This window comes from Eschscholzia californica, unplaced genomic scaffold (genome assembly GCF_041429995.1).
Source record: "Eschscholzia californica isolate CP2 unplaced genomic scaffold, dmEscCali1.0.p SCAF_4, whole genome shotgun sequence".
Classification (NCBI taxonomy): Eukaryota; Viridiplantae; Streptophyta; class Magnoliopsida; order Ranunculales; family Papaveraceae; genus Eschscholzia; species Eschscholzia californica.
The window spans coordinates 1,628,901-1,656,710 of record NW_028238461.1 but is presented as its reverse complement, the minus strand read 5'-3'; the positions used below and the strand labels follow the sequence as shown (position 1 = coordinate 1,656,710).

The window sequence follows — 27,810 nt, the reverse complement described above, 5'->3', positions numbered from 1 at the left end:
AGAACTTAACGGGTCAACCCGTATCAAATCAACTAGGAGGTTGAATCTTATAGATGTCTGTTGCTGAAGCCCAATACGGGAGGAGGGTTGATACCATTGTCTTAGGCGCCTTAAGCCCTGCCTTGACTCAAGTACAACCAAATCTTCCTTGGGATTTAAGAGAAGAATAATGAGGTTTCCGTAGGTGGAGTTGATACCAAAAAAATCTAAAAGTTCGAAAACATAGCCTGTCGAACTTGGACTTCAAAAGTTCCGCGGTAACAGGGCCGTGTGGTGGGGGGTGCGGGCCGTGCGCCCGCACAGGGCCCCCCACCACAAGGGGCCTATTTTTGGAAATTCTTGTACCCTTATTGATGATACTAAAGTCAAAGATGAAAGACTTATAACAGAAAAACAATATAGCTCAGTTGGTTAGGCAATTAGTTGTGTTGATGTAGTAAGTGGGAGGTCTTGTGTTCGAGCTCAATCGTTTGTAGAATAAATTTTTTTATTTTTCTAAATTTCAAAACCTTAGGGCTAAACCTCACTCTTGATCTCTCTCTCTCATGCTTTCTCTTCTTTCTCCATTCTTTTCTCTCTTACCAAATTTATCTTTTTTGCATCTAATTTTATGTGTTGTCCTAAGGTAATAATCTAATCATAACTTTAGACATCTCATGGTAAATTTGAGAAGCTTAATCTTTCCAATGTCTTTCTAAATACTAACATCTAATAAGTTCATAAAAATATTGTGTTTTTTTAATGATAAAAAATCGATTTCATGGATTTCTTTTCACGGGAGCATAATAAAATCCTTGCCTTAAGATTTTATCCTAGAAATTAATTTCTTTTCCTCAAATTCTAAATATTACTACTATAAAGATAAACACTTATTGAAATAAAAAATAAATTGGTTAGAGAAATGTTGACTAATTTGTAGCAGCGTCATTACTCCATTTGATTTATAATTTTATGACACAAATTACTCAAAAATGGTTAGTTATTATCTCACGTGTAGAACAATGTGAGTTCGTTCAAAGCACTCCCAATCAAAATTTCGCACTGGGCCCCTAAATTGTCAGGCACGGCCCTGCGCGGTAAATATGTAATTAATGAATTCAAAAAACAAAATATCATGAATTTGGAAATTTTCATGCAAAAAAAGGAGAACAAATAAACATTATCATTACAAAATCTGTTAAAGAAGTGGGGAGGAACAAAAATTGAAACTTGAAATAAATTGAGATTTCTTTTACTAGTTTATGTCATGGTTGTTGGCGTCGTGCTCGTGCACACCCCCAATGGTCTTAGCGGTGTGCATAACAAAAACTTACGGTGTACATAAAATTTCTCTCAACGGAAATACCGAAGATGGAGTTTCTATTTGGGACCTATAAAATAAGAACAATGGGCTTTAACCTTTCGGCCCATATCAGGCTTTGGTAGTCTGAAAAATAATATAAAGTTGGTTGCTTGTTTGGTTCGAACTATTTTTAAGAGATATTTTCTTGTCAACTAGGCCTTTTTATATTTGAATCTTTTCATCCAGTTCAACAAAAAAAAAAAAAAAAAAAAAAAACTATTTTTATATTTTATTTGGAACTTTAAATACATGTGAATGTCTTCATCCAGGAATTATAAATTCTGGAGATATATGATTCTTGGCCCTTTTGAATCCATAAAAAAAAAAAAAAAAAAAAATGGAGAGAGAACAGTTTCATCCTTGAGAGAGAAAGAGAGATCGTGATCTAGTTTTCCGGCGAAGGGTCTCCCTTCGCCGGATCTTCCTCTTTTATGCTTTACTATTTCGTTTCTTTCTCCTTTTTCATTTCTTCCCCTTTTTCGGCTAAATCAACCGACGATCTAAAACCTAATTCCAGTTTTTCTGCCATCTTCATCCTAATCTTGCAGGTTGATACAGATCTATGGAGTCAAACACTTTCCCAGTACTTAATCCATCCGATCTACTGGTATTCTTTAAATTTGTATTTAACAAGTTTGAGATCTCTAATTCTAATTCTCTTCCCACTCTAAAATCTTTAAATTACACAAGTTTCTGAATTTGGATTTCTCCGATCTACTTGTAATCTTTTTGATTCTGCATTACTGTGAAGAATTTTCAGTCGAAATCTAAGGTTGGGGGAGTTTGAGATCTTTCAAAAATGTTTCTTGTTGATTGCATGGTTTTATGGGTTCTTGCTTCTCTTGGGTTATGGTAGAAAGAAGCAAAGATCTTGTTTTTAGGGCTTGATTATGTTGGGATAACATCTTTGCTTCATATGTTGAAAGATGAGAGATTAGTTCAGCATCACCCAAAACAGTAAAAAGAAAGAAGAATCACAAAAATGTGTTCGGTGGCAGTGGTGGTGCGGCGAGAGGGCTTTCTCTGGTGGTGTTTAGTGATAGTTTGGGTGTTGGTGTTTAGTGGAGGTGGCGGCTTTTCGGAGACGACGGTGGCTTTTCCGGTTTTGACGGCAGTTTTCCGGCAATGGTGGCAGTTTTCCGGCGACAATAGCGGTTTACCGACGAATGTGACGGGGATGTTTGAATAGTTTTTTCTTTATTTGTAATTTCAGTTGTTTTGTTGACCTTTAGGGTCTTTTCATTTGTGATCTTTAGGATCTTTTCATCTTTTTTCTATCTTTATTCGTCAGAGTCTAGTCCAATTTCTTTCTTATTCACGAGACACTTTGCATTTAAAGGTATGCAACTCTCATGAAGTTGGAAGAGAGAAATAACAATTCATCCATGTAAACAATGTGATTTTATCACTTATGAATGGAAATCGATTCCCGTGGCTTCAAAAAAAAAACTCTCTTTTGACATTTTCAATGCAGTGCATTGGAGGCTGAATTTTCTTTTTTTTTTTTTTTTTGTTAAATTCATTGGAGGCTGAATTGATGATTGAAATAGAAAATTTTGAACCCTAGTTAAATTTTGTTGGTATTAAAGACATTTTATTTAACAGGAAAATTGGTTGTTGAACCTTTCAGCCTGACTGCTTGAGTAATTTTGACATAAATAATTTAAAAAAATTTGTTATTTTAAATTAGATAAAATTGTCAAATGAGAAATTTTTATGGTTTAGATTGTTGCATTGGAGAATAATATATTTTTCTTTTTATATTGTCAGTGTGTCTCGAACATATGATTTTGAAGGTGGAAGACTAAACCTCCTACCACTCCAACCAAGGATTGAGAAATATAGATCTTTGTCTTGACTTGAAGTCTAGAACAGAGAGAACTGTTGGAGAATGACTTACTATTATAATATCTCATAAAAAAACGACATAATCTTCATAGAGAAATTACTTTATTAATTCATATCACAAACTATGTAACATTATCACCCATAAAAGTACAACTTCTTTCATTTTTTGCTATATGAGAAACTGTTGGTAATTGATAATCGAGGCACCATTCACCCATTGTTTAAACCATGTCCTTGCATGCATTGCTTAAAGCAAGGGAGATAACAACCTGCAAAACAATAATCACCAATTTTTACAACAAGAACAAATTCATAATAAAGAATTACTATATTATTTATAGTTTGGGAGTTTTGTTTACTGGTGCCCCCAGATTGAAAAATGATAGAACTAATATAATGATTCAATTTTGAAAGTTGATGTTCAAATTTCGTATTAAAACTATAAACCGAGAATCTATTGTACCTGGATTGATAGTACCACCACATTTTTTAAAGCATATTCCCACACATTTATTCTGTTGACCTGCTGAAGTTTGATGAATAAACACGTTTATGATAACAAATACTACAATGAATATCACAATTGTATTCCTCGTTCCGCTTGACATTTTACTCTTATAAAATTTGCTTCTTATTTTTCTCTCCCTAAACTTGTACAAATGGGATAATATATAGAGGTTGAAGTCCCTAAAAATGTATTCTATTCAAACACAAAATCAACAAGATTTTCTTTATCTAAAATACAATCATTCAGATTTTTTATTTAAAATGAAATCATTAGGATTTCCTTTCAATTAATTACTAATATCATTCAGATTTTTTTATTTAAAATGAAATCATTAGGATTTCCTTTCAATTAATTACTAATAATGAAGGGGCTTTTCTTACATGTGTCTTAATTTTTTTTTTTTTTTTTTACCACGTGGGTAAGTACTCCGAGACAATTGGTGATGTTCTTGATGGTACCGTAGTTCATCTCTCATGTTGTATATAATTAAGTATAATAAGATTCATGACCTTTAAGTCATCTCATTTGTAATCTTTAAGATTCTTAATCTGTAACTTTTAGGGTATTTTTATTTTTAATTTTCAACAATCTTGTACTCCTTTTCTTTCATGTTGTCGTTACTTTTGTGAGATTCATGTTGTAATTTTCTTTAGTAAATCCATGTTGTACTCAAAAGAGTCAAAAACATCAAACCATGTAATTTGTTGGATTGTGGTTTATCTCAAAAAAGGTCCTTTTTCTAGGGTTTATCTCAAAAAAGGTCCTTTTTCTTAGTAATTTTCTAGGGTTTTCAAGATCTAGCAAAGATATAAGAGTTGTTTACATAGAGAAATAGTTAACAGTGAAGCATCAAGGAAATCAGTAGCTTTGGCTTTGGTACAGCAACTCAAAGTTTTAATTCATTATTCAAAACCAACCAAGAACATAATAATAGTACCAAAATATCAAACATTTTTTCTCTTTATCTAAGAACAGAAAACAAATCTCTCGGGAACTAACTTCTTCCGTAGGGAATTGATCAGTGAATTAATCAGGTGTAGCCGCTCCTTGGTTGAGCTCTGCAAATCTCATTCCGACACGCATGGAGTGCTTCAGAAACTTCTCCGCACAACGACGCACACAGGATTCTTCTTGTTTGTCAAGTGATTTGCGGGTAAATTTGTCTACACAGTCGGTGAAGCATCTCTCCACTAGAGAATTATACATCCTCAAACTGCAATTTAATTGAATTCAAAATAAAAAATATAAATAAAATTGAAGGAAGCACAAAACGCTCTGCTTCTGTATAAAGTAATAGTTCGAAGATTCTAACTCATCACATCACCGTTTAAACCCTAAAATCCCTTGTGAAATGGAATCTAGAAGACAATTTCTGTTCGTTAATATGAGAATATTGAATATAAGCACTTGTACTACTATTTATCAACTCAATGTTTCAGAAAACGTTTTCCCCCCTTAAGAGGGCTTACTCCGAAAAAGATAAACTGATAACACATTTATATAGAAAGATAACATAACAGTCTTTTTCTCATTGCTACAATAATATAAAGGAAAATGGGAGAATGCCCGGACACATTTATATAGGAGAATGCTTAAGTGTTAACAAACAAGAAATATAAACGTTTGCTTCCTATCTTGCATAAACTTAATCAATGCTTGTACTGTTGTACATTTTGTTTTTGTCTATGGATGTGTACGCCTCGATGGGTAAACTGACCAAATCGTCTAAGGCATGTCTCGAGGCATATGCATCTACTAACTTTTAAACATGGAAAATCATCTTTTGAAACATCTCAAGTCTTCAGCCATTACCCTAGATAACCTAGTGGTAAGCAAGGTATAGACGTATAGTAAAGTTACCAAATACTCTCCTCCCCCTTGTGTACCCGCTGCCCCGTACAAATTTTGGGTGGGCTCACGATCCAGTATCCCAAAATTAGCGTACCGGAACTTTTAGTATTCATTAACTTAAAATCTTTGTACAAAATTTATAAACTCGACAATTTTTTTAACTAACTTGTTAGATTGTAAGTTTTATTGGAGAAAAGATGTCTAAGAGTAGGTGTATCTACTATAAATGCATCCTAAAGAGTATACATAATCTAAGAAAATAGTTCAAAACGTATTGCAATTCAAAATGGCATACAAAAGAAGTATATATACCCTAGTGTATCCGATACTCACATGGTAGCATACTGTGTACTAGTACCGAAGTGATCAGCGTATCGGAAAACATTGAGATGAACACATAATCGGATGAAGAATTGCGATTTATGATAACCTAAAAGTAAGTAAAATTAACAGGTTGACGAACACTTTTGATGAATCACAATGGAAAAGGTAACAAAATAGTTCAAGTCAACTTAGAGAAGTCGTACAATGATGGTCAAATTTGAGTTGGAAGCGAGTAGTGCTAATTAACTAGTGGATAGGAAATACTCCTATTTGGGATTTCGACCAATATCAGTCTGATATCTATAACTCAGGGTTTCAATTTCTCCTTCATAATTAGAGACAATCATTAAAAAATTGGATTTGTCAAAATTAACAATGAACCCTAAACCAGATAATTAATCATTTTCAGATCACCAAGTTAGTAACTGACGGACTGGTTGAAAAACCTAGTGTGTTCCTCCTAGATGAACAAAGATCGGTTTGATGCGGAATAACAGATTAAACTAATGGAGTTATCCATTCGAACACCAATCAGAAATCAAAAACCTTTCTTGTAGTAGATATCATCTATATGGAAGAAATTAAACAGAAAACTTAGTACCTGTCACGGAGCTGGAGTTGTTCGATCATCTGAGACATTCTCAGCTGATCTTCCTCAGGAAGAGAACCAAGTTCTTGGAGCATATTTTTGTCCATCTTCGAATTCGCAACTTAGGGTTTCGCCCCTCACGGAAAAGAAAGTTGTTCTTTTTAACCTCCCTTTGAGTTTCAGCTTAGTTAGGGGGGCTGTGGCTTCGTCTAAAACCCTAGTAGCTCAAGAATGCGATTTCCAAAATGACCATCGTGTCCCTGGATAGAATAGGCCCGATATAATTGGGTTATTAGGAGTTTGCCTTCAGTTCAGGCCGTTCGGGCACCTATGGGTACCTCTTGACTTAGCATGCAGCTTCAGACCAAAAGTTTCTTGAACAAAGTCCAGTGTGGGCACTTGCCCGCGACGGGCAAATCAAGTATCCGATGTCGAACCATTCATCACAAAATATGTCGAAAAGGTCAAATACGTGGTTGCCCAAGTAATTGAAAGTGTTGACATAAACTCCGAAAATCTTAGACGTCCCAGGTTCGAATCTCAAACCAAGTGGAATTCATGGTTTGTTGAATTTGGATTACTAAAGGTATAAAATAATTTAGTTAGATGAGTTTTAAGCCGTTTGTTTCAAAGTCGTCGGTTGGCAAACTCTGTTTGACAACCTTCACCTCAAGAAAAAAATATTATTTATTTTTCTTCTTCTCTTCTTTTTCTCTACTCTCGACAGCTAAGAGAAAGACCTTTCTCTGCCAATAGGAGAAGAGAAGAAATAAAATAGGTCAGCGCTTTGGGGAAAGCTAAATAGTTTTCGGGGTTTGAAATTTTAAAGGGAATAATGTAAAATTTTGAAAATTTTCCGGGGAAACATATTTTATGGGTAATATGTTTCAAAATAAAAAAACCCTCCACCTCACCTCACTCTCTCTCCACCTCACCCCTCTCTCTCTCTCTCTCTCTCTCTCTCTTTCTACACCTCACCTCTCTTTCTACACCTCACCTCATATTTTATGGGAAACATATTTTCCGGCCGGCGACCTTGTCGGAGAAGAGAGAGAGGTGAGGTGGAGAGAGAGTGAGGTGAGGTGGAGTGTTTTTTTTTTATTTCCCCGGAAAATTTCTAAAATTCTACATATTCCTTTTAAAATTTTGACACCCCGAAAACTATTTAGCTTTCCCCAAACGCTGGCCAAGTTTTTTAGGTTTAATTCTATTTCGGCCCCCAGGGACATTTCTGAAAAAGTTGAAAAGATTTTGGCCTTTACCAAATGGAACGACATGACACTTGTTGACGCCAAAATAGCGAGTTAGTGACAAATTGCGGGCTCAAACCGAATTAACCCTAAAAGTTTAGGCCACCCCCTGGGAACACAATCAATTTTCCAAGGTAAAAATCTTAAGTGAAATATTTTTGGTTTCTTTTTTGTTTTCCTTTTGTTTCACCAACGTCCACCAACATTATTTCTCAACTCGGGTAAATGACCGTTGCCGGTAACTTTTATATTTTTTTTCAAACTTTTCTATCTTCTCTTCCGATCACCGTTACTTCTCTCTCTTCCTTTTCCTCCCTCTCCCCTCCCCCCTCTCTATAATCTCCTCTCTATTTCGATCCCCTCCTTTTTTTTTATCCATTCCGGCAAAGAGGAAGCCCTCAAATGAGAGAGGAAAGAGAGAGAGAAGAAAGAAAAATGGAGATGTTGGTGGTGGAATGAGAGGAAGAAGACAAAAAAAGGAGAAAAATAGTGGTGGCCGAAATTTAGTGGTCGGAAATGAGTAAGAAGAAGATGTTTTTTTTTCTCTTAAAATTTTGTATCATATAAAATTTGACAAAATTCATAATTTCCCTTTAAAATTTTGTATTTCGAAAAATAAAATTGTTTTTCTACAACACCGCCAAAAATTATAGCTTTGATTTTAGCCTACTTTGGTCCCTGGAGAAATCCTAGATCCCCCACTGTATATTACGATTTTTCATTTTGGTGAAAGATATATAACTAGAACTTGAAGAAGACGATCATGAAAAGTAGTTTGCGATTCTTTTTGTACTCATGCAATTGATCTTTTTTTTTTTAATTATCAGCGTGCCTCGAACCCTTGACCTCTAAGGTGGAAGACTAAACTTCTTACCACTCCAACCAATAGTTGTTGACTCATGAGAATGATTTTGTATCTCTTCATTTTGTTGATTTTATTATTGACATAAAAATAATTATGTTTTCACTTGAGGAAACAAAACTACCTAATTTAGATGCTTACTTAAAGCACAAGAGTGAAGCCCTCTTCACTAGGATAGGAATAATCACACTACCAAAACTATTTGAGTCATTTCAAAATAATGCAGGAAAGAAAAGATTTTTTTAAGCTTCAACCTTAAATAACACAAAGAAAAAGGATCATCCTTCATTTTAAACATATAAGAGAGAGTCACCTCCTTAAGTTTTTTGTCTGATTAGATACCATTCATACATAAATACTAATCAACTTAAAGAAGAACTTGGAGAGAGAAATAGGAACAAGAGAAATCACATACAGACCCTAAGTAGTACAGTAATTAGTAGCCATTACTGTATTTATTCTACTTAAATAAAGCTCCATCCTCCATAATTTATAAAAATCACAAACCAAACAACATAAGAAAAAAGATGAACTTTTTCCTTTATTAATTCTCTTGATTTTCATCAATTGTGGCAGGAACAACCATTGCAGGTGCAGTTGGGTCCACATTTGCAGTCGCCTTCCATCATCTCTAACCCCTCAAAGTATCTGAAATCAAATAATATTGTCAAGGATTTTGTTATTATAAGTTGTTAAACTTGGGTAGGGTTTGCTTTCCTCCAAGACAAATATAAAATCTGACACGAAGTTTAAACAGGAAATTGGGCCGGAGGCCCAATTTCTAGTATTTTTTTGTTAAAAAGACAACCCATCTTTTTAACTAGCTAGGCCCCAAGTAAGTTATAAAAATAGGCTTGAAGGACATTTTTAAAGGCACCAACTTTTTAAGAGTCAAAAATACCCTTCATTCAATTAGAAATACCTAGTAATAATCTAACTAATAAATCAGGAACTTGAGTTTTTCTCATGAACGAACCGAGTTGGATTGTTGACGCCGATTAAAATTTCTGGGGTTTAAATCGATTTTGGCTATAAGATGGGTTGATGTTTCTAGGTTTTGGTGATTTAATCTATTTGCTTGTTGTTTGAAGAGGCTTTTAAGGGGTTTGATTTAGTTTTTGGTTCTAAATTCTAGAGAGAGAAAGTTTTATATACTTTCAATGGAAGGAGAATTTGATAGTGTTTTAAGGTATAATCCAACTTCTTCATTGCTTTATTTTCATTAAGTTATGAATGATGGATGACAATTTGTTAGTTTTGATGTTTATGTTCAAACTTATTTGTTGGATTTATATGGAAGTTCTGAAAGTATAGTTGATGCAAGCAATGTGTTTGATAAAATGCTTGAAAGAGATGTTGTTGCTTGGAATGCAACGTTAGTTGGTTATACAAGACGTAGGTTGGTTGAAATAGCTATAAAGTTGTTAGATGAAATGCCTGTGAGAAATATTTTTTTTCTTGGACAATCATGATTGGTATTTATGTTCAAATTGAGAATTTCATGAAAGCTTTGGAAGTTTTTCGAAGAAAAGTAAAATGATGGTGCTAGAGCTTATAAAATGACTATTATGAATTTGTAGGGGTTTTAGCTAGTTTTTCGATACAACATTCTATTAGACAAAATATAATAATTTGTAACAAATTTCATGTTAAATCAATTCAAAAACTAATTTGCAAACCATTGCATGGCATTGCAAGGTGTTTGCAAGGCTCTGCAAGGTGTTTGCAAGGCTCTGCAAGGTGTTCGCAAGGTTGTGCAAGGTATTTACAAAAGTCATGCAAGGTGTTCGCAAGGCTCTGCAAAGTTTTTGCAAGGCTCTGCAAGGTGTTCGCAAGGCTAGGCAATTTGTTTGCAAGGTTATCCAAGGTGTTTGCAAAAACCATGCAAGGTGTTTGCAAGGCTCTGCAAGGTATTTGCAAGGCTTTGCAAGGCAGTGCAAAGTGTTTGCAAGGCAGTGCAAGTTGTTTGCAAGGTATTTTCTAAGACAAGGGTTAGGTTGGTCTTTTTACTGAAATTGAAAATTACATAATTGCCATCAGGGAGGTGAAGCCTAAAAAACTTTGATGAATTCTTTTTAACCAAAATCATAATTTCTTAGGGAGTTTTGGCCAAATTCCCCAAGTTTAAATTGATTGGAGACGGTACTTATATTTTATCTGACTCAATTGGAATGACTTATTTGTTTTGAGTTTATTTTATTTAAACAAGAAACCACCTCAGACCCAAAAACCGTTAACTCAGTTGGTAGGACATATACTCCTAAATCCTGGAGGTCGAACATATTATCGTGCTTATTAATGTATCAATGTTTTTGTCATGACTACAGTAGTATATATCCATAAAAGAAAAACGACCTTAGGCTTCTTACAAAGAAATTGAAGGAAAATGTGGAAACTTACGCCTTCTGAAGAGCAACTCCAACAATGAAGGTCTCAGTTGTGGTGCTCTCTCCAGAGTAGCTCAAGTCTGGGTACATACCACACCTGCACCCCAACAATATTCATAAACATAGTTTAGAGAGAGAGAGAGAGAGAGAGTCTTGGAAAAACATAATACAAAATTTTGATGGGTATGATAATTATACCAAAGAAAAACTGTAAGTGTGATGAATGGTGAATTGAAAGAAGAGATTTTTACCCGTTACAGCCTTTGGTGCACTGGCAGCTTGATCCACAACCACAACTTCCTCCACAGCAAGACATTTTATGTTAAAGAAGATTGATGAAAACTAGAGGGAGAGAAAGTAAGAAGATATTATAAGTAATTAAAAAGTTTTGAGTTCACTCTGGATGAGTTTTAGAGGAAGAAACCATAACATCTATTTATAATGAAGTAGAGGAGAGAAAGTGTTGAATATCCACCGTTCAAAGTAAAGATGGGTTATGGTTTGATCATCTTAACTTTTGACAAAATTTCCTTTATTATGAGGAATCAAATTCAATGGCTTTCCTCCTTCTCTCTTCTATCCTACCTCGATCCTTAACTTTACTCTGACCCCTTGTCCTTGTAAATTTCCTAAAACTCAATCTTTTAGATCTTTAAATATCTTAAGTTACACGTCTTGAATTTTTGTTGATCATCGTTTTCTCAATCCATCACATTATTCACTTACCTCGTTGGGGCATATTAGAATCGATATAATCAGAGTGAAAAGTCGAATTTCTAGGCTTGGTTTTACTTTCACTAAATGTGAAGTGGTAAAGTGATATGTCCCACCAACCAACCATATTTAGTTTTAAACTTTGACAAGATTCTTGACACAATGAGTCACACAGGTAAAAGAAAGGTCAAAAATCAAAGTCAAACTTTGAATTTCTTTTGTCTTTTAGTGAAAATGACTCATCATGTCAAGGATCTTGTCAAAGATTTTGTACATGTAGCACTCCCGTTTTCAAATTAACATTTTTCTTTCTTAATATCAAGAGGAGTTGATCAAAAAAAAAAAAGAGTTGACGTAGAAAATCACCTAATTTAGGATATAATTTAAAAGGGGGTTCTAAATTTGTAATTTAGACTGATCGAAACAAACAATAATCTTGAATCTGGTGCACACGAGTTTTGGGTATAAGGTAGTCTATTCAATTTTCAGATCAATTTTCTGTTAAAGAGAACACAATTAAGGGCATATTAACTCAAAATCTTACATACTTAGCTGAAACTACACATGTTTGTTTGTATTGAAAGATATTTGTGCATCGACTCAAAAAAAAAAAACAATCACTTATTAAGGTTAAATACACCTACAGCTCAATCTTTGCATGATCCATTACAGGCAGCTATTACCAAATTCAACCTAAATGTAGGTGCCTAGAGAGACACCATCAACTTTGAATCAAATGTTGATTGATTATGAAATTACCATCCATAATAGTTTTAATTTATGCAAAGTGGTGACACCATTGTTGGAGTGGAAGAGGTTAATTTTGTGTATTCTGGATCTATAGGGATGGGTGATACAACATTATTGGTCTCTTCTTATCTTACTTTTCCTGTCCCTGACTAATTCCCATTTATGGATGACAATAATTGAACTAGAATGAGAAATGATAGAGAAGAAGAAAATCCAGACATACTCTAGACATACAACTTATGTGGCCGGCTGTGATTCGCTGTCCAGTGAATTGGAATCATCAAAAACATGAATCAAAGCAAGCCACATAGGATGTATGTCTAGATTTTCTTGTTCCCTATCATTTTTCAACTAGAATAGTTGGTGTACTAAATCAAGTTTGATTCCTCCAATCTATTACTCAAATGAAATACGATTTTGGTCCGTTTTCCAATCCAAGACTCTCTAGTCAGGTTGATCGCTTCCATTGTTAAGATTCGAAGTCGCAGCAGGTATCGATATTCACTTGGATATTGCCTCATAAACCTAATTGGTAGCTTCCATTGTTACGATCTAAAGTTGTAGCAGACATCAATATTCAGTTTAATTTTGGCTCATAAACCCAACAGATAGAGAGTCTTGTTCTTTCAAAACGAGTTTACCACGGTACAAATGAAAAAGTTTAGATACTTATTAAGCTTGAGTGTTTATAGTCAAGGCTATGGTGGCTTCTCTAAATTATGTACGACTATCACATCTCTCCATTATTACTTGTATTTTGTCTTACATGGTGCTATTTAAAAGAAAAAGGTGATGGGATGTTTCCATTAAAATCTATTACTTTGAACATGGTAAAAAGAGGAAGAGTCACAACAACAAGTGAGTGGGCTGATGCATAGATGGTGGGTCTTGAAATACTGGTTACCTCTTGTAGTGGAGCTTGCTTGCTTGCTTGCTTGCTTGCTTTTTCATCTCTCAGGCAGTACCTTCTTCTTCTTCTTTTCCTTTTACCCTTTTTTATCTTTCTTGGTTGACAAAATTTAAAGAAAAAAAAAATATCGCCCACCGTGGGGCTCGAACCCACGACCACAAGGTTAAGAGCCTTGCGCTCTACCAACTGAGCTAGACGGGCTTATTGAGTTTCCTAGTTCAAACTAGAATTTGTCAAAGCTCATGAGAACAACATAACGTGAAGCAAATACTATACAACATAACTTTTAAGTTTCAAATCAGAACCTGAAAATTTACAATCATAAATTTTGGGTCCGAAAATGGAAACGGGGAGTTTTGATTTTGTTAGTACAAACTACAAACTGAATACAAGTATCTAGCTTAGACAGTGACTGCTAACTATACATACATATACGTTCATAAAGGTATAAATCGATTTCCGACACCAAAGAATGCATATATGAACCCCACGTTTAGGGAGTTAAATTTACCTTCGCTTCAAGCTTGGCAGAGCCAGTCTCAAATGGCAAGTTGAAGTGCTTGATTTGGAGTTAGATGCAAATGACTCAATCCCAAATTGGTCATTGGAGAAGTATTACGCCCATTCTTCAACCATCCGTGTATTGCTTCACCTTCATATGTGAACCCATCGGCTGCTACATGGGGATCGTGCATTATCTCCTCTAAACGCCATCTCCTATAGACACCGTTTTTTTTTTCCTCTTGGAAATGGACTACATTCTACGCTAGTGATTACATAGCATTTATACATCATCAAGAAGCAGAAGAAGAGAGAGAGAGAGAGAGAGAAAAAAAAAAAACTTGAAAAAACATATAGGTAGAACTTGAAGAAGCGGATCATGAGAAACCGTTTTCGGTTTCTTTTTGTTCTCTTTGGTCTGATTTTGTTTCTCTTGGTCTTGATTTTGTTATTGACATAAAAATAATTATGTTTTCAATTAGGGAAACAAAACTACCTAATTTACATGGTTAGTTAAAGTACAAGAGTGAATCCCTCTTCTCTAAGATAGGAATAATCACACTATTAAAACTAGAAAAGATATGCTTAAGCTTTCAACCATAAATAACACAAAGTTAAAGGATCATCATTCATTTTAAACATAAAAGAGAGTCATCTCCTCAAGTTTTTTATTTGATTAGATACCATTCATACATGATACATAATACTAATCATCTCAAACAATAACTTGGAAAGAGAAAGAGGATACAAGAGAAATCACATACATAATATTACTTACAAAGCTTCATCCTCCATAATTTATAAAAATCACAAACCAAACAACTTGAGAAAAAAGATGTCCTTTTTCCTTTATTAATTCTCTTGATTTTCATCAATTATGGCAGGTATAAATATTGCAGGTTCAGTTGGGTCCACATTTGCAGTCTCCTTCCATCATCTCTAACCCCTCAAAGCATCCGAAATCAAAAATTATCGAAGGATTTTGTTATTATAAGTTTTTAAACTTTAGGTAGTGTTTGTTTTTTCTCTGAATCAGTTATGAAAACTGACTCGAGGTCTGAATTAACTTGAGTCAGATTTTGGATAATTTATTTTTGTCGGACTTGTTCGAATGACCGATTCGTGTTGATTTTGTGTCTATTTTATTCAGAAAATGAAAAAAAAAATGTGGAAACTTACGCCTTCTGTGGAGCAATTTCAACAAAGAAGGTCTCAGTTGTGGTGCTCTCTCCAGAGTAGATCAAATCTGGATACATACTGCCTCTACAACCCACAATCACATAGTTTAGAGAGAAACTTGGAAAACATGATACAAGATTTTAATGGGGTTTGACAATTATCCCGAAGAAATCAACAATCCTTATAACCTTTTAATTCTATTGACAATGAGTGGAGAGGACCTAGACATTATATTTTTTGTTGCTATGTAACCTTCTCTCATGCGGGACTATTCTCACACGCCTCCCTCACACGTGTAGGGTTCTTTGAGCCTAACACGCGTATTTTTTTTCTTTTCTGGTGACGTAGAGCATGTGTGGCTTTTAAACCTACCACAGGTGGGCCCAGCTCTTTAACATATTAAGTTTGAGGTCATCTAACTCAAAACCAATTGACAGTAAGTGGAGAGGACCTAGCGACATTATATTCTTGGTTGTTATATACCCCTTCTCCTCTGTGTGACTATTCGCACATGAAACGGGACGCAAAACCCATCTAAACTAAATGTGTAAAAAGTTCATCAAACTATTTTATTCATTTATACCGGACCCAGGTTGAAATCAACAAAATTGAGAAAGAATATAGTAGTACTAATTAAGATAACCAAAGGAAAGAGATGAAATAAAATCCCAAACTGTGGAAGAAGAAATTTTACCCCTTATTAGAGCCCTTGCGGCACTTACAATAACCCGGTTGGCAGTGACAGTCTCCACAATCACAAGTTGAACTACCACAAGACATTTTGTGTTAAGAAGATTAATGAAATCTAGAGAGAGAGAGAGAAAGTAATTAAGCTTGAGTGCTTATAATCAAGTTTTCGGACGCTTCTCTAGATTATGCGGGCACTATTAGATTATTTCCATAGTATGCATTGCTATCTCAAGAAAGAAAGGTGATGGGACGTTTACAAGATTTAAAATTTATGACTTCTTTTTTCCCAATAAAATTTATGACTTTGAACACGGGAGAAAGAGGAAGAGTCACAACAAATAGAAGAATCTCAAAAAGTGAGTGGGCTGATGATGCATAGATGGTGGGTCTTGAAGGACTGGTTACCTCTTGTAACTAACGGAGCTTGCTTGCTTTTTCATCTCTCAGCCTCAGGCAATATCTTCTTCTTATTCTTTTACCCAAGAAATAAATATAAATAAAAAAATATCGCCCACCGTGGGGCTCGAACCCACGACCACAAGGTTAAGAGCCTTGCGCTCTACCAACTGAGCTAGACGGGCTTCTTGGGTTTCCTAGTTCAAACTAGAATTTGTCAAAGCTCATGAAAACAACATAACATGAAGCAAATACTACAATCATAACTTTTAAGTTTCAAATCAACATAACTTTTAAGTTTCAAATCAACATAACTTTTAAGTTTCAAATCAGAACCTGAAAATCTACAATCATAAATTTTGGGTCCGAAAATGGAAACGGGGAGTTTTGATTTTGTTAGTACAAACTACAAACTGAATACAAGTATCTAGCTTAGACTATGACTGCTAACTATACATACATATGCTTGCTGGATATACATTCATAAAGGTATAAATCGATTTCAGGCACCAAAGATGCATGATTTGGAGTTGAAGTGCATGACTGAACCCCGCGTCTAGGGAATTAAGTTTACCTTCCCTTCAAGCTTGGCAGAGCCAGTCTCGGATGGCAAGTTGAAGTGCATGATTTGGAGTTAGATGCAAATGACTCAATCCCAAATTGGTCATTGGAGAAGTATCGCGCCCATTCTTCAACCATCCGTGTATTGCTTCACCTTCATATGTGAACCCATCGGCTGCTACATGAGGGTCATGCATTATCTCCTGTAAACACAAGAAGAAAAGGCTGAGTTTGGTCAGCGATCTTAACAACTAGCTCTCAAGAGTCGAGAACTAGAATAGGATTCCGAAGTATAGGAAAAAGATCTATGCATGTTTAGGGTTTTCTACATGGCTTTCATACCACTGATAACATGACCACCATTGAGTGACAGGTTTTACAGGTGACAGTCAGTATGATTTACATGAGAGATTGTGCTGGATTTGAGTTTCGTGTGTGAGTCGCCAAGACTTGCATGTGCCTCACTTTTGGGGCACGGTGTCGCAGATAACATTCTTTTAGGAGTTTCCAGATGAAACTCGATGTGATAGTTCTGTCACTATAGGAATCATTGTGTTTTCACATGCTCATAACAGTATGAAGTTAGATTGTTGAATTCCAAAATCTCTAGCCTAACTCTGGTTAAGATTTAAGAAACTTAGCTAGTTACTCACCTGAAGGATTGGACACAAGAAAAAAGGTGGAATCTGTCGTTCTTCTGCAAGAGGCAAATGCTCTAGCTCCCTCACCAAAGCCTGTGTCAGCTGAGGTCTATCTCGACTATTCATCTCACAACATTGTAAACCTAACTCTACCAATCTCCTGGCAATAAATGTTGGCCATTCTCCGGCTGACGGGTCCAATACGGAGACTATTCTTCCACATAACAACGCTCTACGAACCTCACTTGCTAAACCTACAGGAGACTTTCCTGTGACTAGCTGTAGAATTATAACCCCAAATGAGTAGATATCTGACTTGACTGTTTCATTTCCAGTTGTCCATAACTCTGGGTCTTTATATGGCAATGCACAATTTGGATCCGAACTTCTGCCAAAACTTGGGCAACGAGCAGTATCCTCTGAAACAAGCCGACAAATCCCAAAATCGCTGATCCTCGAATTGAATTCTGAATCAAGAAGAATATTTTCAGGTTTCAGATCGCCATGGACAATCTTTTCAGGATTGGAAGAGTGTAAGTAGAGAAGAGCGCTTGCGATTTCTGATGCAATTCGGGTTCTTGTCTGCCAGGACATATGACTTTTGTTGGTTTTATTGAAGAGGTGGTCTTGGATACTACCGTTAGGCATGTACTCGTAAACAATTGACCAAGCTTCTGGGCATGCTCCAATTAGGGTTACCAGATTAGGATGTTGTAATTTGCTGAGAGTCTGGACCTGCATACATGAAAAATTGAAAAATAGGTTTGTTTAAATTCTATACTTTGTTATTCCACGTTGCCGTAAATGAGAAACATTCCAAAAAGTGAGAGACTAAGGAACTTGTACCTCTTTTTGAAACTCTAATCTTCTCCTAATATTGAATGGATTTAGCTTCTTGATAGCAACACTGCTACCCAACAACTCTCCTTTATAAACACAACCAAACTCTCCGTTTCCAATTTTGAAGCCCTCTGAAAAGTTGCAAGTTGCAGTTTCGAGATCTGATGAAGAAAATTCAGCTGATTCTTGAGAGTCATCCCAAAAGGCTAAATCATTGAAGTTTGAGTCTCCCACTTGACCATGAATCTTCTGATGTTCTAATCGCCGCATAATACCATCTCTCTGCCGTCTGATCTTATGCTTTTCTATTCTAAGAGTTGCTAAGGAAGCTTGGATTAGCCTTAATTCTCTAGCAACTTCTTGCCGACGAGTGTTTGATTCATTCACCCGCCCATCAAGGTCATCAATATTTCTCATCGCCCTATGTAGCTCTCCAGTTACTTCTTCTCTTTGCCCCCACAACTTTTCATGTTCTTGCCTAATATTTCTTATCGAACTCTCAATTTCTTTTCTCAATTTAACTTCATGTGTGCGTGCAACTTCAAAATCGTTCACCTGTAAAGAGGAGACACAAAAAAGAGATTATCACGACAAAGCTTGTCCATAAGTTCTCCGAACTTTAGTCCTACCTACAAAAAATATCTCATAAGTATGTGTTCTTGTTTTTCTTGAAGAAAACTTGAAAGGACTTGAAACTACAATTACTCAAAACAATCTTGGTAAGAGCCAAGAGATTCCTCATAAGCTACCAAAAACAAATTCTGGACATCAAGATTACCTTACTCATAATTTCGGAAGCTTCTGATTCCAATCTTTTGCGCTCCAACATTTCAGCAAATGCTTCATCCTTTGCTTTCTCTGCTTCTGTTGTGGCTTCAATAAGCTTATTATACAACATTTCTTCCTCAACCTTCGAATCCAACTCTGATGACCCCTTTATTTCAATAGGTGTGTATCCAGATGATGAACTACTTGAACTTGAAGAGCTCTCTAAAGCTCTATTTGTAGAATCGAGTCTGGTGGCAGATAAAGCTACTTCCAGTTGATCTTGACTTACTTGATAGTTTCGTCCAGTACTATTACAGAACCTACCAGGGGAACCATATCTGAGACAAGTAAGGTCGTTTATGGTCTCACTGCTATAATTGAGAGAACTTGTGCCTACGGTTTCAGGTGGGGTGAACATTGTCGGAAGAAAGCACAGAGCTTCAGTAGCTTCCCTCGTCCAGAGATGTCTTCCTCTGTTAACGAACCAGATTTTACAGAATGGTGGAGCATTTTTGGCAGCATAGTCTGAATTGCAGAAGCTCCTCTTCACCTTCATCCAACTATAGTAGACAATGTACCCATAAGGCATAAGAATTCTCTACTTCCAAAAGAGCAGGGAATATGAATCCATATAAACCAAACATAAGATGGAAAAAATACATCTTACACAAGACAAATCGATATTGTAGAGGCATATAACAGTTGTAGGAATGTTAAGTCATACCTCACATGCATCATAGAATTTAAACTATACTTTCAAGTTCATGGCTTATGTTCAAAGTGTTAGCTAAAGATATCAATCTGTTCGATTAAGAATTACAACAAGATCATACTTCAGAGTAACTAGCAGCCTAATTCTGACAAATTAGCTCTCTCTTTCTTTGTCACCAAGTTGATACAAGAATCTCCTTGGACCAATTTTCAACTTCCCATAACTAGCATGAAGTATAAGTGCAAAGAAAGAAGTGATGCCCAAAAAACTTACTTCTCTCGCATTGTCTCCATAACAAGGTTCCTGATACCATGTCTTCCTATAAACTCTACAATGCCCTTATGTACTTGTCCAGATTCAACAGTAATGGAGCATGCCTTAACCTGCAAATTAAATTATTATATGAATGTGCCGAAAACTAAAATGGGTTACAAATGGAAGACAAAATGACCTAATCAGAAGCTACAAAGTGTTCAAGAAAGGTCCTGTTGAACATAAATCACACTTTTAGACTCTTATATCGTCATTATGTATTGGAATGTTCACTCACCTTTGATCTGGTACAAATGCCCAAGTAATTGAACAGGAGTTTAGTATTCCGTTCTCTTTCTTCTTTTCTGTAGGCAGAGAGCAGTTCCTTATTAGCTTGACTTGCAGGAAGCTTACCCACTAAACAAAGAGTAAAACTTCAAATTAGTTTACTCGAATAAGGTACAAAGTGATTACCACAGTTCACTAAACTAAAAATGTTTCATTTCAGATATATGCTTGTTTTCATCCTCTGATTCAACTATAACATATGATCTAATGATGTTTCTTAGCAGTTATGTTTTTGTTCCATCCTCCAATATATATTCATTTCATATGATGTAATAATAATGTAATGAATTCTTCAAACAAATAAAACCACCATTTATTTCGTAATAAAATATTAATCTCGTGAACCCTAATTTTTGACTTTCCTACCAAAGCGGGTAGATTCTAGCCATCTCAGTAAGGGGTTTCATAACATGTACCTTAAACGTAAATGACCTTTGACTTGATTCAGTAGAAAGAATTTATAACTTAACATATGCGTTTAGAATGACGCGCTTTCAGCAAAACCAATAGTTTGTTTATATCAAGAAGTACCATCTTACCAAACAATCTTCAATGTCAACCTAAACCAAACCAAGCTATAAGATTAAACGAAAAATGTTTGAAATTTTTTTCTAACTAGACTAGTATCTTATTCTTATAGGTAATTAAAAATGAGAAAGAAAAACCCTAGTTAAAGAGAAAAAGTAACTTACAGAGGGTAGGTATGGTAGGAGAAGGTTGATAAACATGAAGAAGACAAATTTCTGTATTTCTAAATTGTCTGAAACTCCAATGAAGCAAAGAAACAGTTCTCTCAATTGATTGTTCAACTAGTACATATACTTTATCAACATCACCACCACCACCACAAGGTCCACCATTAGAACCACCACCGCCGCTGCTAGAACCAAATTCCGGCAACAAAGACGAAGATGCCATTAAATAACGACGACTGAAATTCAGTGCCGGAGGAGAAAGTAAACCGCCGCCTAAGTGTTGGTGAGGTGGGGATGGATTTAGTAGTTCCATTCCGGCCGGAAATCCGACGACAACCGGGGGGGATTTATGAAGGAAGGAAGAAAGATTATTTTTCCTTCAAACAAGTAGTTGTATTAATTAATATTCATTAAGTATTGATTTTATGGTTAGAAAATTCAAAAATGGAGAAGAACGAGTTGGGAATTTTGGGATCTAAAAGGGAATGATTCTATTTATATTCCTCAATTATAAAATAGTTAGAGATAATAAACGAGTAGGATGTTTACACGTGGAATTGGATATCCGAATCTCTACCGTTCTTTTATTGGTCCATGATTTAATGTATTTCCATTGGTCGATATAGTTATAGTTTTCTTTTCTTCTTACAAGGAAACATTGTAGGTGAACATTATGAAAATGACATAAAACAAAATATGTTATACATTTTGGGGACGAGAGAGAAAACTTTTAGAATTTTAATTGCCTTTTTTCGTTTTTGACTTTTTTGATATGGATGAAGATCCCAACGATCTTTACGATTTTTTGATCTATTTGGAGTTTTCCGTCTTTTTTTTTTCTTTTGAGAAATCCATTTGAATCTACGTTTGTCGTTATAAGGCATTGATACATCGAGACTATGTGATATGCACGAAATAACTGTCGAATTATTACTGGATCTAAAGCCCGACAAATTAAATGGCCTATAACCTGACGAATTAAATAACCTAAAGCTTACCTAAACTACTTTATTTATATCCAAGTTCAATATTCCTGAATTTGCACTTCGGATCGAAGCTGGAACTTCCGCATTGCAGGTATATGCACTGACCAACTAAGCTATCATTGTTGGCCTTTTAAATGTTTTTGTTTATCTTTTTCATTTTAATTTGTAACTTGTGGTTAATAATATTATGGATACAACCTGGTGTTCACTTAGGACAAACTAGCGTCTGCTTGGATAAACTAGCGTATGAAATAAAAGAATAACATCATGTGCCGTTCTTTGAGCCTAACACGTGTGTTTTTCTTTTTCTTTACGGGTGACGTGGAGCACGTGTGGCTTTTAAGTCTATCACGTGTGGGCCTAGCTCAGATACCATGTTAAGTTTGTGGCCATCAAACTCAAAAGTCAAAACCAATTGGCTATGAGTGGAGAGGACCTAGTACTTTATATTCTTGATTGCTAGTTACCCATTCTTCCATGTGGGACTATTCTCACAGTAATCGTGCTCATACTCGAATTTCTTAACAATATTGGTTATACTTTTGTTCTAGAAGTATTTGCTTATTGGATAACCTAATAAAATAAGAAAATGAAGTTTTGAACATTTATTTGATAAGAAGATAAGATTTAAGTTATTTTCACTTCTTTTTTCTTAAATTTTGTCAAGCACATTAGAAGCATCTGTCCGAGTTGCCTGTCTTCAATTCAGCAACATCAATTCGATTTTTCTCAATAATTTTGGCAGTATGCTACTGAGTCTTTTGAGTATCTTAATATTGTGTTTTTTTCAACAATTAATAATTAAGAGGCATTTTCACCAAGTTTTTTGTTGAAGTCGAAGATATCCTACTGACTTTCCTCAATAATTCCAGTATTTTACGACCGAATGATTCCAGCAGGTTCATTTTTTTCTGAAGCATTTTATTGAGAGGCATCTCAGTATCTCACCCATTTGTGTGTATCCAAGTCGATGAAATCCTGTCAAGTTTCTCTATTATTCCCGTAGCTACACACTTTAACTGATATGTCTGAATGCAGTTAATTCTATAAATTAATTTCTACTAAAACAAATATTCAATGGCCAAAAAACTTGAAATGAAGATAATGGAATGGTTGTTGTAAACATCTTTAATGTTTGAATCTTCACTTCTCATTAAAATGCTTGGATCAAAATAAGACTTTCACCTTTTCCCATGGTTCCCACCTTAAAATGTCAATGTAAAACTTCAACAACTAGGTCTTGTTTCAGTTTGAGTGGGCAGTGATTGAGCGTATCGATGTATCAATGCCAAATGTAACGACTTACGTAGATCGTAGTCGACTTCCAAAAAAAAAAAAACAACTAGGTGGTGGGTGAGATTGAAGAGGATGACGGTGTAATTCAAAAATCCTACCAAAAATACTGTATGGGGGTGGACTTGACTATGGAGTTGAAGGTGGAGTCAATAAAGGAAAAATCTAGGATTTTTATTTCTTTTAATGAGCTTTGACTTCACAGTCTGACTTGGGAGCTTGACTACAACACATTTATATGTCCATGTGTAATGAGGGGTTGATGATGGGGCGTCGTATCATTGTTATAGGCCACACAATTACACATGAAAGAGAGGCTAAAAGCACTCGCAAATTGTTGTTAGCCCCCTGGATGATGACTAAGGTCAATCTCTTTTGACCCAAACAATTATTGGCACACGGGCAGAATATGATCTACTCGTCCGATACCTAAAGCAAGGCTTCGGATTCGGATCAGTCCGACACGTTTCAGGCAGGACAGTCTGAGTCCTTGCTTTGGGGTTCGGACTGGACAGTACGAGGCCTTGCTTAAGGTCTTGGACTGATCAGTCTGAACCCCAAAGCAAGGGGCTCGGACTGGTCCGAGACCGATCCCCAAATAGTTATTGATAACTGTAAGTTTAACATCAGTAATGTCTATGGCTCAACGGTGATGTGCTTGTCCTGTGCATCAATGGTCACGGGTTTGATACCAATACATGGCAGGACGTCAAGCCATTTAGCCTTAAGATTATCCCACATTGTGTAGGCATTAAGTAGATAAATCTGCTAGAACACATGAAAATACAATTAAAGAATTGAAAGTTTCAGTTCTGCAACACTCTTTCAAGATAATTATCCCAAATGAGAGTAGAAAAAAAGAAAGAAAGAATACACACCAAAAAGAAAAAGTGAAAGCAAAGAAGAAAGATTTGCTGAAGAAGAAAAGAAGTAATGCAAGCTGCATCCCAGAATCTAACCATAGATTGATACGCAGTTTGTCCGGTTTTCCACCTTGTTTTCCTTGTTGCATAATCAGACGCAATTTATTTTCTCATTTGCAGGATTAGAAACATTTCCTGTGCACGATTGATGGCCCAGACTCGTCATACTCTGCCTTTGCAATCCACATCTACAAAAAGGAAAAGGAACAATTTGTAAAGTGTCCTCGTTGAATATCATATCGCACAGGCTTAGGTGGTGTTTGTTCTTTTCAGTTTCATACATGAAATCTGACTCACAGTGTCGGGTTTCAGAAAGTTTTTTTTCACTATCTGACTTGTGCTCCTGACTCATGTCGCAGACTAGTCTGAATGGATTATTCAGCTTGATTTTGAGACTCAAGTAACACATAAAACAAGTCTGAGAGGCCATTCTCTAAGCTAACCTAGTTAATTATTGTATGTAGTTATGTACACCTAACCAAAACAAGTCAGATTTAGACAAGTCAGACTCAGGCGAGTCTGATTTAGACACCAGAAAAACAAACATCACAATTGGGCGTCGGTTTCTCCACTGGGCTAGAGTTGCGGGGATCCCCCAAAATTTTAGATACCCGATGAAGATCATGGGCCTTGGAGCACATACTCCACTCCGACCACACCACATCAGTTGTGTTTTCAGTTCATGAGGTTCAACAACACCAAGTTAAATCACTTCGATTTTCAATCTTGTTTTGGGAAAGATAAGTTCATTATTGGTTTCAATCATGAGCAAGAAAGAACTGACCTGCTGGAAAGTGCTGAGGGAAGCCAAGATGGACCCTCCTATCCAGACACTGTACTTCCTTTCAGGTGGAGCCACCACCTTGATTTTCATGCTGCTTGGTGCTAGAGCTGTAATCTCCTTGCTCATCCTATCAGCAATGCCTGGGAACATGGTAGACCCACCACTGAGCACGATATTTCCGTAAAGATCCTTTCTGATATCAACATCACACTTCATGATGGAGTTGTATGTTGTCTCGTGAATACCAGCAGCTTCCATACCAATCATGGAAGGCTGGAAAAGGACCTCTGGGCATCGGAAACGTTCAGCTCCGATGGTGATTACCTGTCCATCAGGCAACTCGTAGCTTTTCTCGACAGATGAGCTCGTCTTTGAAGTTTCGAGCTCCTGTTCATAGTCGAGAGCAATGTACGCAAGTTTCTCTTTCATGTCCCTAACGATTTCTCGCTCGGCAGTGGTGGTGAAAGAGTAACCACGCTCCGTAAGGATTTTCATCAGAGCATCAGTAAGGTCACGACCTGCAAGGTCGAGACGAAGGATTGCATGTGGTAGAGCATATCCTTCGTATATGGGAACAGTATGACTCACACCATCCCCAGAGTCAAGAACAATACCTGCGTAAAAACATTGCACACTTTATCAATAAAAAGCTCATAAAATAAACATCGCAAACACCCCATGTCTAAATCATCAATCATAGCAGACATAGTAATATGTTTATACTCAAAAGTCAAAACCCAAAAAAGCAACTAAGCAAGTAACATGATTCTTGGCCAAAATATAAATTCACATCATAATAGAAATCAAGGAGCGTACCAGTTGTACGACCACTAGCGTAGAGGGAAAGAACGGCTTGGATGGCGACGTACATAGCGGGAGCATTAAATGTCTCAAACATGATTTGGGTCATCTTCTCACGATTAGCCTTGGGGTTGAGTGGTGCTTCAGTGAGGAGAACCGGGTGTTCTTCTGGTGCCACACGAAGCTCGTTGTAAAAGGTGTGATGCCAAATCTTCTCCATGTCATCCCAATTGCTCACAATACCATGCTCAATCGGGTATTTTAGAGTTAAAATACCACGCTTGGATTGAGCTTCATCCCCAACATATGCATCTTTTTGGCCCATTCCAACCATCACACCTGTGTGTCGTGGGCGACCTACAATACTAGGAAACACAGCCCTTGGAGCATCATCTCCAGCAAAACCAGCCTAAATACATATGAATATCATAAGAATCAAAGTTCATACACATAATATGGCAAATGAAAAGGTCATGACCATAATTCGAAATTTAACCAGATTCAGTACCTTAACCATTCCAGTTCCATTGTCACAGACGAGAGGCTGAATATCTTCTGCATCTGCCATAGTTTATCACCTGCCGGAAAAAATTACCAAATTCAAATCAGAAACAAAACTTTTGAAACAAAAATTTCAGCATTAAAAAAAAAAAGAATCATGAAACAACAATAGAATAAAATGAATCCTCAAGAGAGAGATCAAAATTAAGAACAAGATTAAGTATGTTAATAGATTCCGATAAATCATCAAGAGAGAGAGAGAGAGATGAAAACTGATCACATTCAAAAGCATTTTCCGCGAATCAACAAGAAACCAAGATTGATCACCAAACTTATTCCAAATCCTTAAAACTAATCTAAAGATTTCACAATTAACGACTATGAATAATAACAATTAAATCAGACCTTGGATCTGAAAACGAAGACACAGATTACAGATCGATCGTCAAAATCGATCTGAATATTCTTCTGCAGGGGTCGATCTAACAAAGAATTTAAGCCTTAAAATAGAAGATCAATGAAACTAAAAAAGAAGAGAGAGAGGTAGAGATTGAACGAAGAATTATTTAGAGAGAAAATCACCTCTAGAGGAACCCTATATGTCGCGTTTATCAGAAACGATTTCTCCGATCTAAGCTGCCCGCCGTTCCCTTTGTGATTCAAAAATGGTAATCAGACAGAAATACTCTCTGCCCCTCAGATATATGGAAATTCGAAGTGACTTTAATTCCATTTTAGCCCCCTATATATAGTCCGCCAAGCCATTTTGGCCCCTACCTAAATCTGTACGCGAAAATTAAGTTTAAATTGTACCCCAAAACAATGATTTTGTTAGTCAACTTTAATATTTTCTCTCCCTTTATTTCATTTCAATAGTTTCCCTCATTGTCTTATATTTTTTGGGAGATGCTAGAATTACAAAGGATTTTGACAAAAGAAAGTTCCCAGCTGATGTGGCGGTTGTGATATTCATCTCTCAACGGTCTATATTTGGTCAAAGTTGCAAACCACGACCGCCACATCAGCTGGGAACAATCTTTTGTCAAAATCTTTTGTAACTTTAGCATTTCTCATATTTTTTCTCTTGTCAAAAGAAATCATCATTCGCCCATCTGTCAACAGTCTTCAACTAAAAAAATACTTAATCTCCTTCTTCCTCTCGCCCAAGGGCGGAGCCAGGGGTAGGCTACCCCTGGCCATAGTCAGGGTATAAATTGGATAATGGGATAAATTTAATATAGTAGGGAAGATAGACAGGTGGTTGTGGCCATGCTCTATCACCCAATAGGTCACTAGGAACCTCTACTCCCTCTCATTTTAATTTTTAATTTCTTTTTGTTAAATATTTCTCTATTGGTCCCCTTTAAAGTCTAAAGTAACGCCCCAATCAAATTCTTTTTTTACCATCTTTTTGTGCTAACGTCAAGTTTTACCCCCTTTATATGTGTCATCCAAGTTAGGTTTCAGATATTTCCGAGTCCCCAAATTACCAATGATCACATACATTATACAATTTTAAGGTCAATTCTTCTTAAGTTCTTTATCTTTGAACAATTGACTGAATTTTACACATTCGATCAAAAATTGTTTTGTAAACACTACTT

At 36.0% G+C, this 27,810-nt stretch overlaps 3 protein-coding genes, 2 long non-coding RNA genes and 2 other non-coding genes across 9 annotated transcripts; 1 reads left to right on the top strand and 6 right to left on the bottom strand.

The window, feature by feature from the left end:
* Positions 1-3,279: 3,279 nt before the first annotated feature.
* Positions 3,280-3,903, bottom strand: LOC147541363 (uncharacterized). Its single transcript, XR_015224267.1, has 2 exons — positions 3,654-3,903; positions 3,280-3,459 (listed from the first exon to the last, which is right to left on the bottom strand). It is a non-coding gene; the product is annotated as an uncharacterized LOC147541363 (long non-coding RNA).
* A 667-nt stretch (positions 3,904-4,570) lies between these two features.
* TIM9 (Tim10/DDP family zinc finger protein) lies at positions 4,571-6,662 on the bottom strand. Its single transcript, XM_086638280.1, has 2 exons — positions 6,475-6,662; positions 4,571-4,911 (listed from the first exon to the last, which is right to left on the bottom strand). The coding sequence occupies exons 1-2, from the start codon at positions 6,567-6,569 to the stop codon at positions 4,725-4,727; spliced, it is 282 nt and encodes a 93-aa protein (XP_086494406.1). The 5' UTR covers positions 6,570-6,662; the 3' UTR covers positions 4,571-4,724.
* A 2,149-nt stretch (positions 6,663-8,811) lies between these two features.
* Positions 8,812-11,059, top strand: LOC147541361 (uncharacterized). Its single transcript, XR_015224268.1, has 2 exons — positions 8,812-9,321; positions 10,698-11,059. It is a non-coding gene; the product is annotated as an uncharacterized LOC147541361 (long non-coding RNA).
* Positions 11,060-13,463: 2,404 nt separating this feature from the next.
* On the bottom strand, positions 13,464-13,536 carry TRNAK-CUU (transfer RNA lysine (anticodon CUU)). Its single transcript has one exon. It is a non-coding gene; the product is annotated as a tRNA-Lys (tRNA).
* Positions 13,537-16,213: 2,677 nt separating this feature from the next.
* TRNAK-CUU (transfer RNA lysine (anticodon CUU)) lies at positions 16,214-16,286 on the bottom strand. The gene has a single exon. It is a non-coding gene; the product is annotated as a tRNA-Lys (tRNA).
* Positions 16,287-16,404: 118 nt separating this feature from the next.
* On the bottom strand, positions 16,405-21,582 carry LOC147541358 (U-box domain-containing protein 33-like). The gene is made up of 7 exons (XM_086638278.1): positions 20,916-21,582; positions 20,174-20,292; positions 19,897-20,006; positions 18,922-19,471; positions 18,150-18,698; positions 17,316-18,038; positions 16,405-16,865 (listed from the first exon to the last, which is right to left on the bottom strand). Exons 1-7 carry the CDS (start codon positions 21,229-21,231, stop codon positions 16,683-16,685), a joined length of 2,550 nt encoding a protein of 849 aa, XP_086494404.1. The 5' UTR covers positions 21,232-21,582; the 3' UTR covers positions 16,405-16,682.
* Positions 21,583-23,963: 2,381 nt separating this feature from the next.
* Positions 23,964-27,004, bottom strand: LOC147541357 (actin-like). Of its 3 annotated transcripts, XM_086633885.1 has the most exons (6): positions 26,789-26,884; positions 26,612-26,688; positions 26,214-26,283; positions 25,721-26,114; positions 24,905-25,518; positions 23,964-24,308 (listed from the first exon to the last, which is right to left on the bottom strand). In XM_086633885.1, exons 3-6 carry the CDS (start codon positions 26,271-26,273, stop codon positions 24,243-24,245), a joined length of 1,134 nt encoding a protein of 377 aa, XP_086490011.1. In that variant the 5' UTR covers positions 26,274-26,283; positions 26,612-26,688; positions 26,789-26,884; the 3' UTR covers positions 23,964-24,242. The 3 variants fall into 3 exon arrangements, with proteins under 3 accessions (XP_086490011.1, XP_086490012.1, XP_086490010.1); XM_086633886.1 differs by lacking the exon at positions 26,612-26,688 and having other exon boundaries at positions 26,789-27,004; XM_086633884.1 differs by lacking the exon at positions 26,789-26,884 and having other exon boundaries at positions 26,612-26,750.
* Positions 27,005-27,810: the final 806 nt, after the last annotated feature.

Coding starts and splice junctions, on each gene's coding strand:
- TIM9 (XM_086638280.1), bottom strand. CDS start 6,569: ATGGACAAAAATATGCTCCAAGAACTTGGTTCTCTTCCTGAGGAAGAT. Junction 4,912..6,474: donor CAACTCCAGCTCCGTGACAG/GTACTAAGTTTT, acceptor ATTAAATTGCAG/TTTGAGGATGTATAATTCTC.
- LOC147541358 (XM_086638278.1), bottom strand. CDS start 21,231: ATGGAACTACTAAATCCATCCCCACCTCACCAACACTTAGGCGGCGGT. Junction 19,472..19,896: donor ATGGAGACAATGCGAGAGAA/GTAAGTTTTTTG, acceptor TGTCTACTATAG/TTGGATGAAGGTGAAGAGGA. Junction 18,039..18,149: donor GATTAGAGTTTCAAAAAGAG/GTACAAGTTCCT, acceptor TCATGTATGCAG/GTCCAGACTCTCAGCAAATT.
- LOC147541357 (XM_086633886.1), bottom strand. CDS start 26,273: ATGGCAGATGCAGAAGATATTCAGCCTCTCGTCTGTGACAATGGAACT. Junction 26,115..26,213: donor ATGGAACTGGAATGGTTAAG/GTACTGAATCTG, acceptor ATATGTATTTAG/GCTGGTTTTGCTGGAGATGA. Junction 25,519..25,720: donor CGCTAGTGGTCGTACAACTG/GTACGCTCCTTG, acceptor GTTTTTACGCAG/GTATTGTTCTTGACTCTGGG.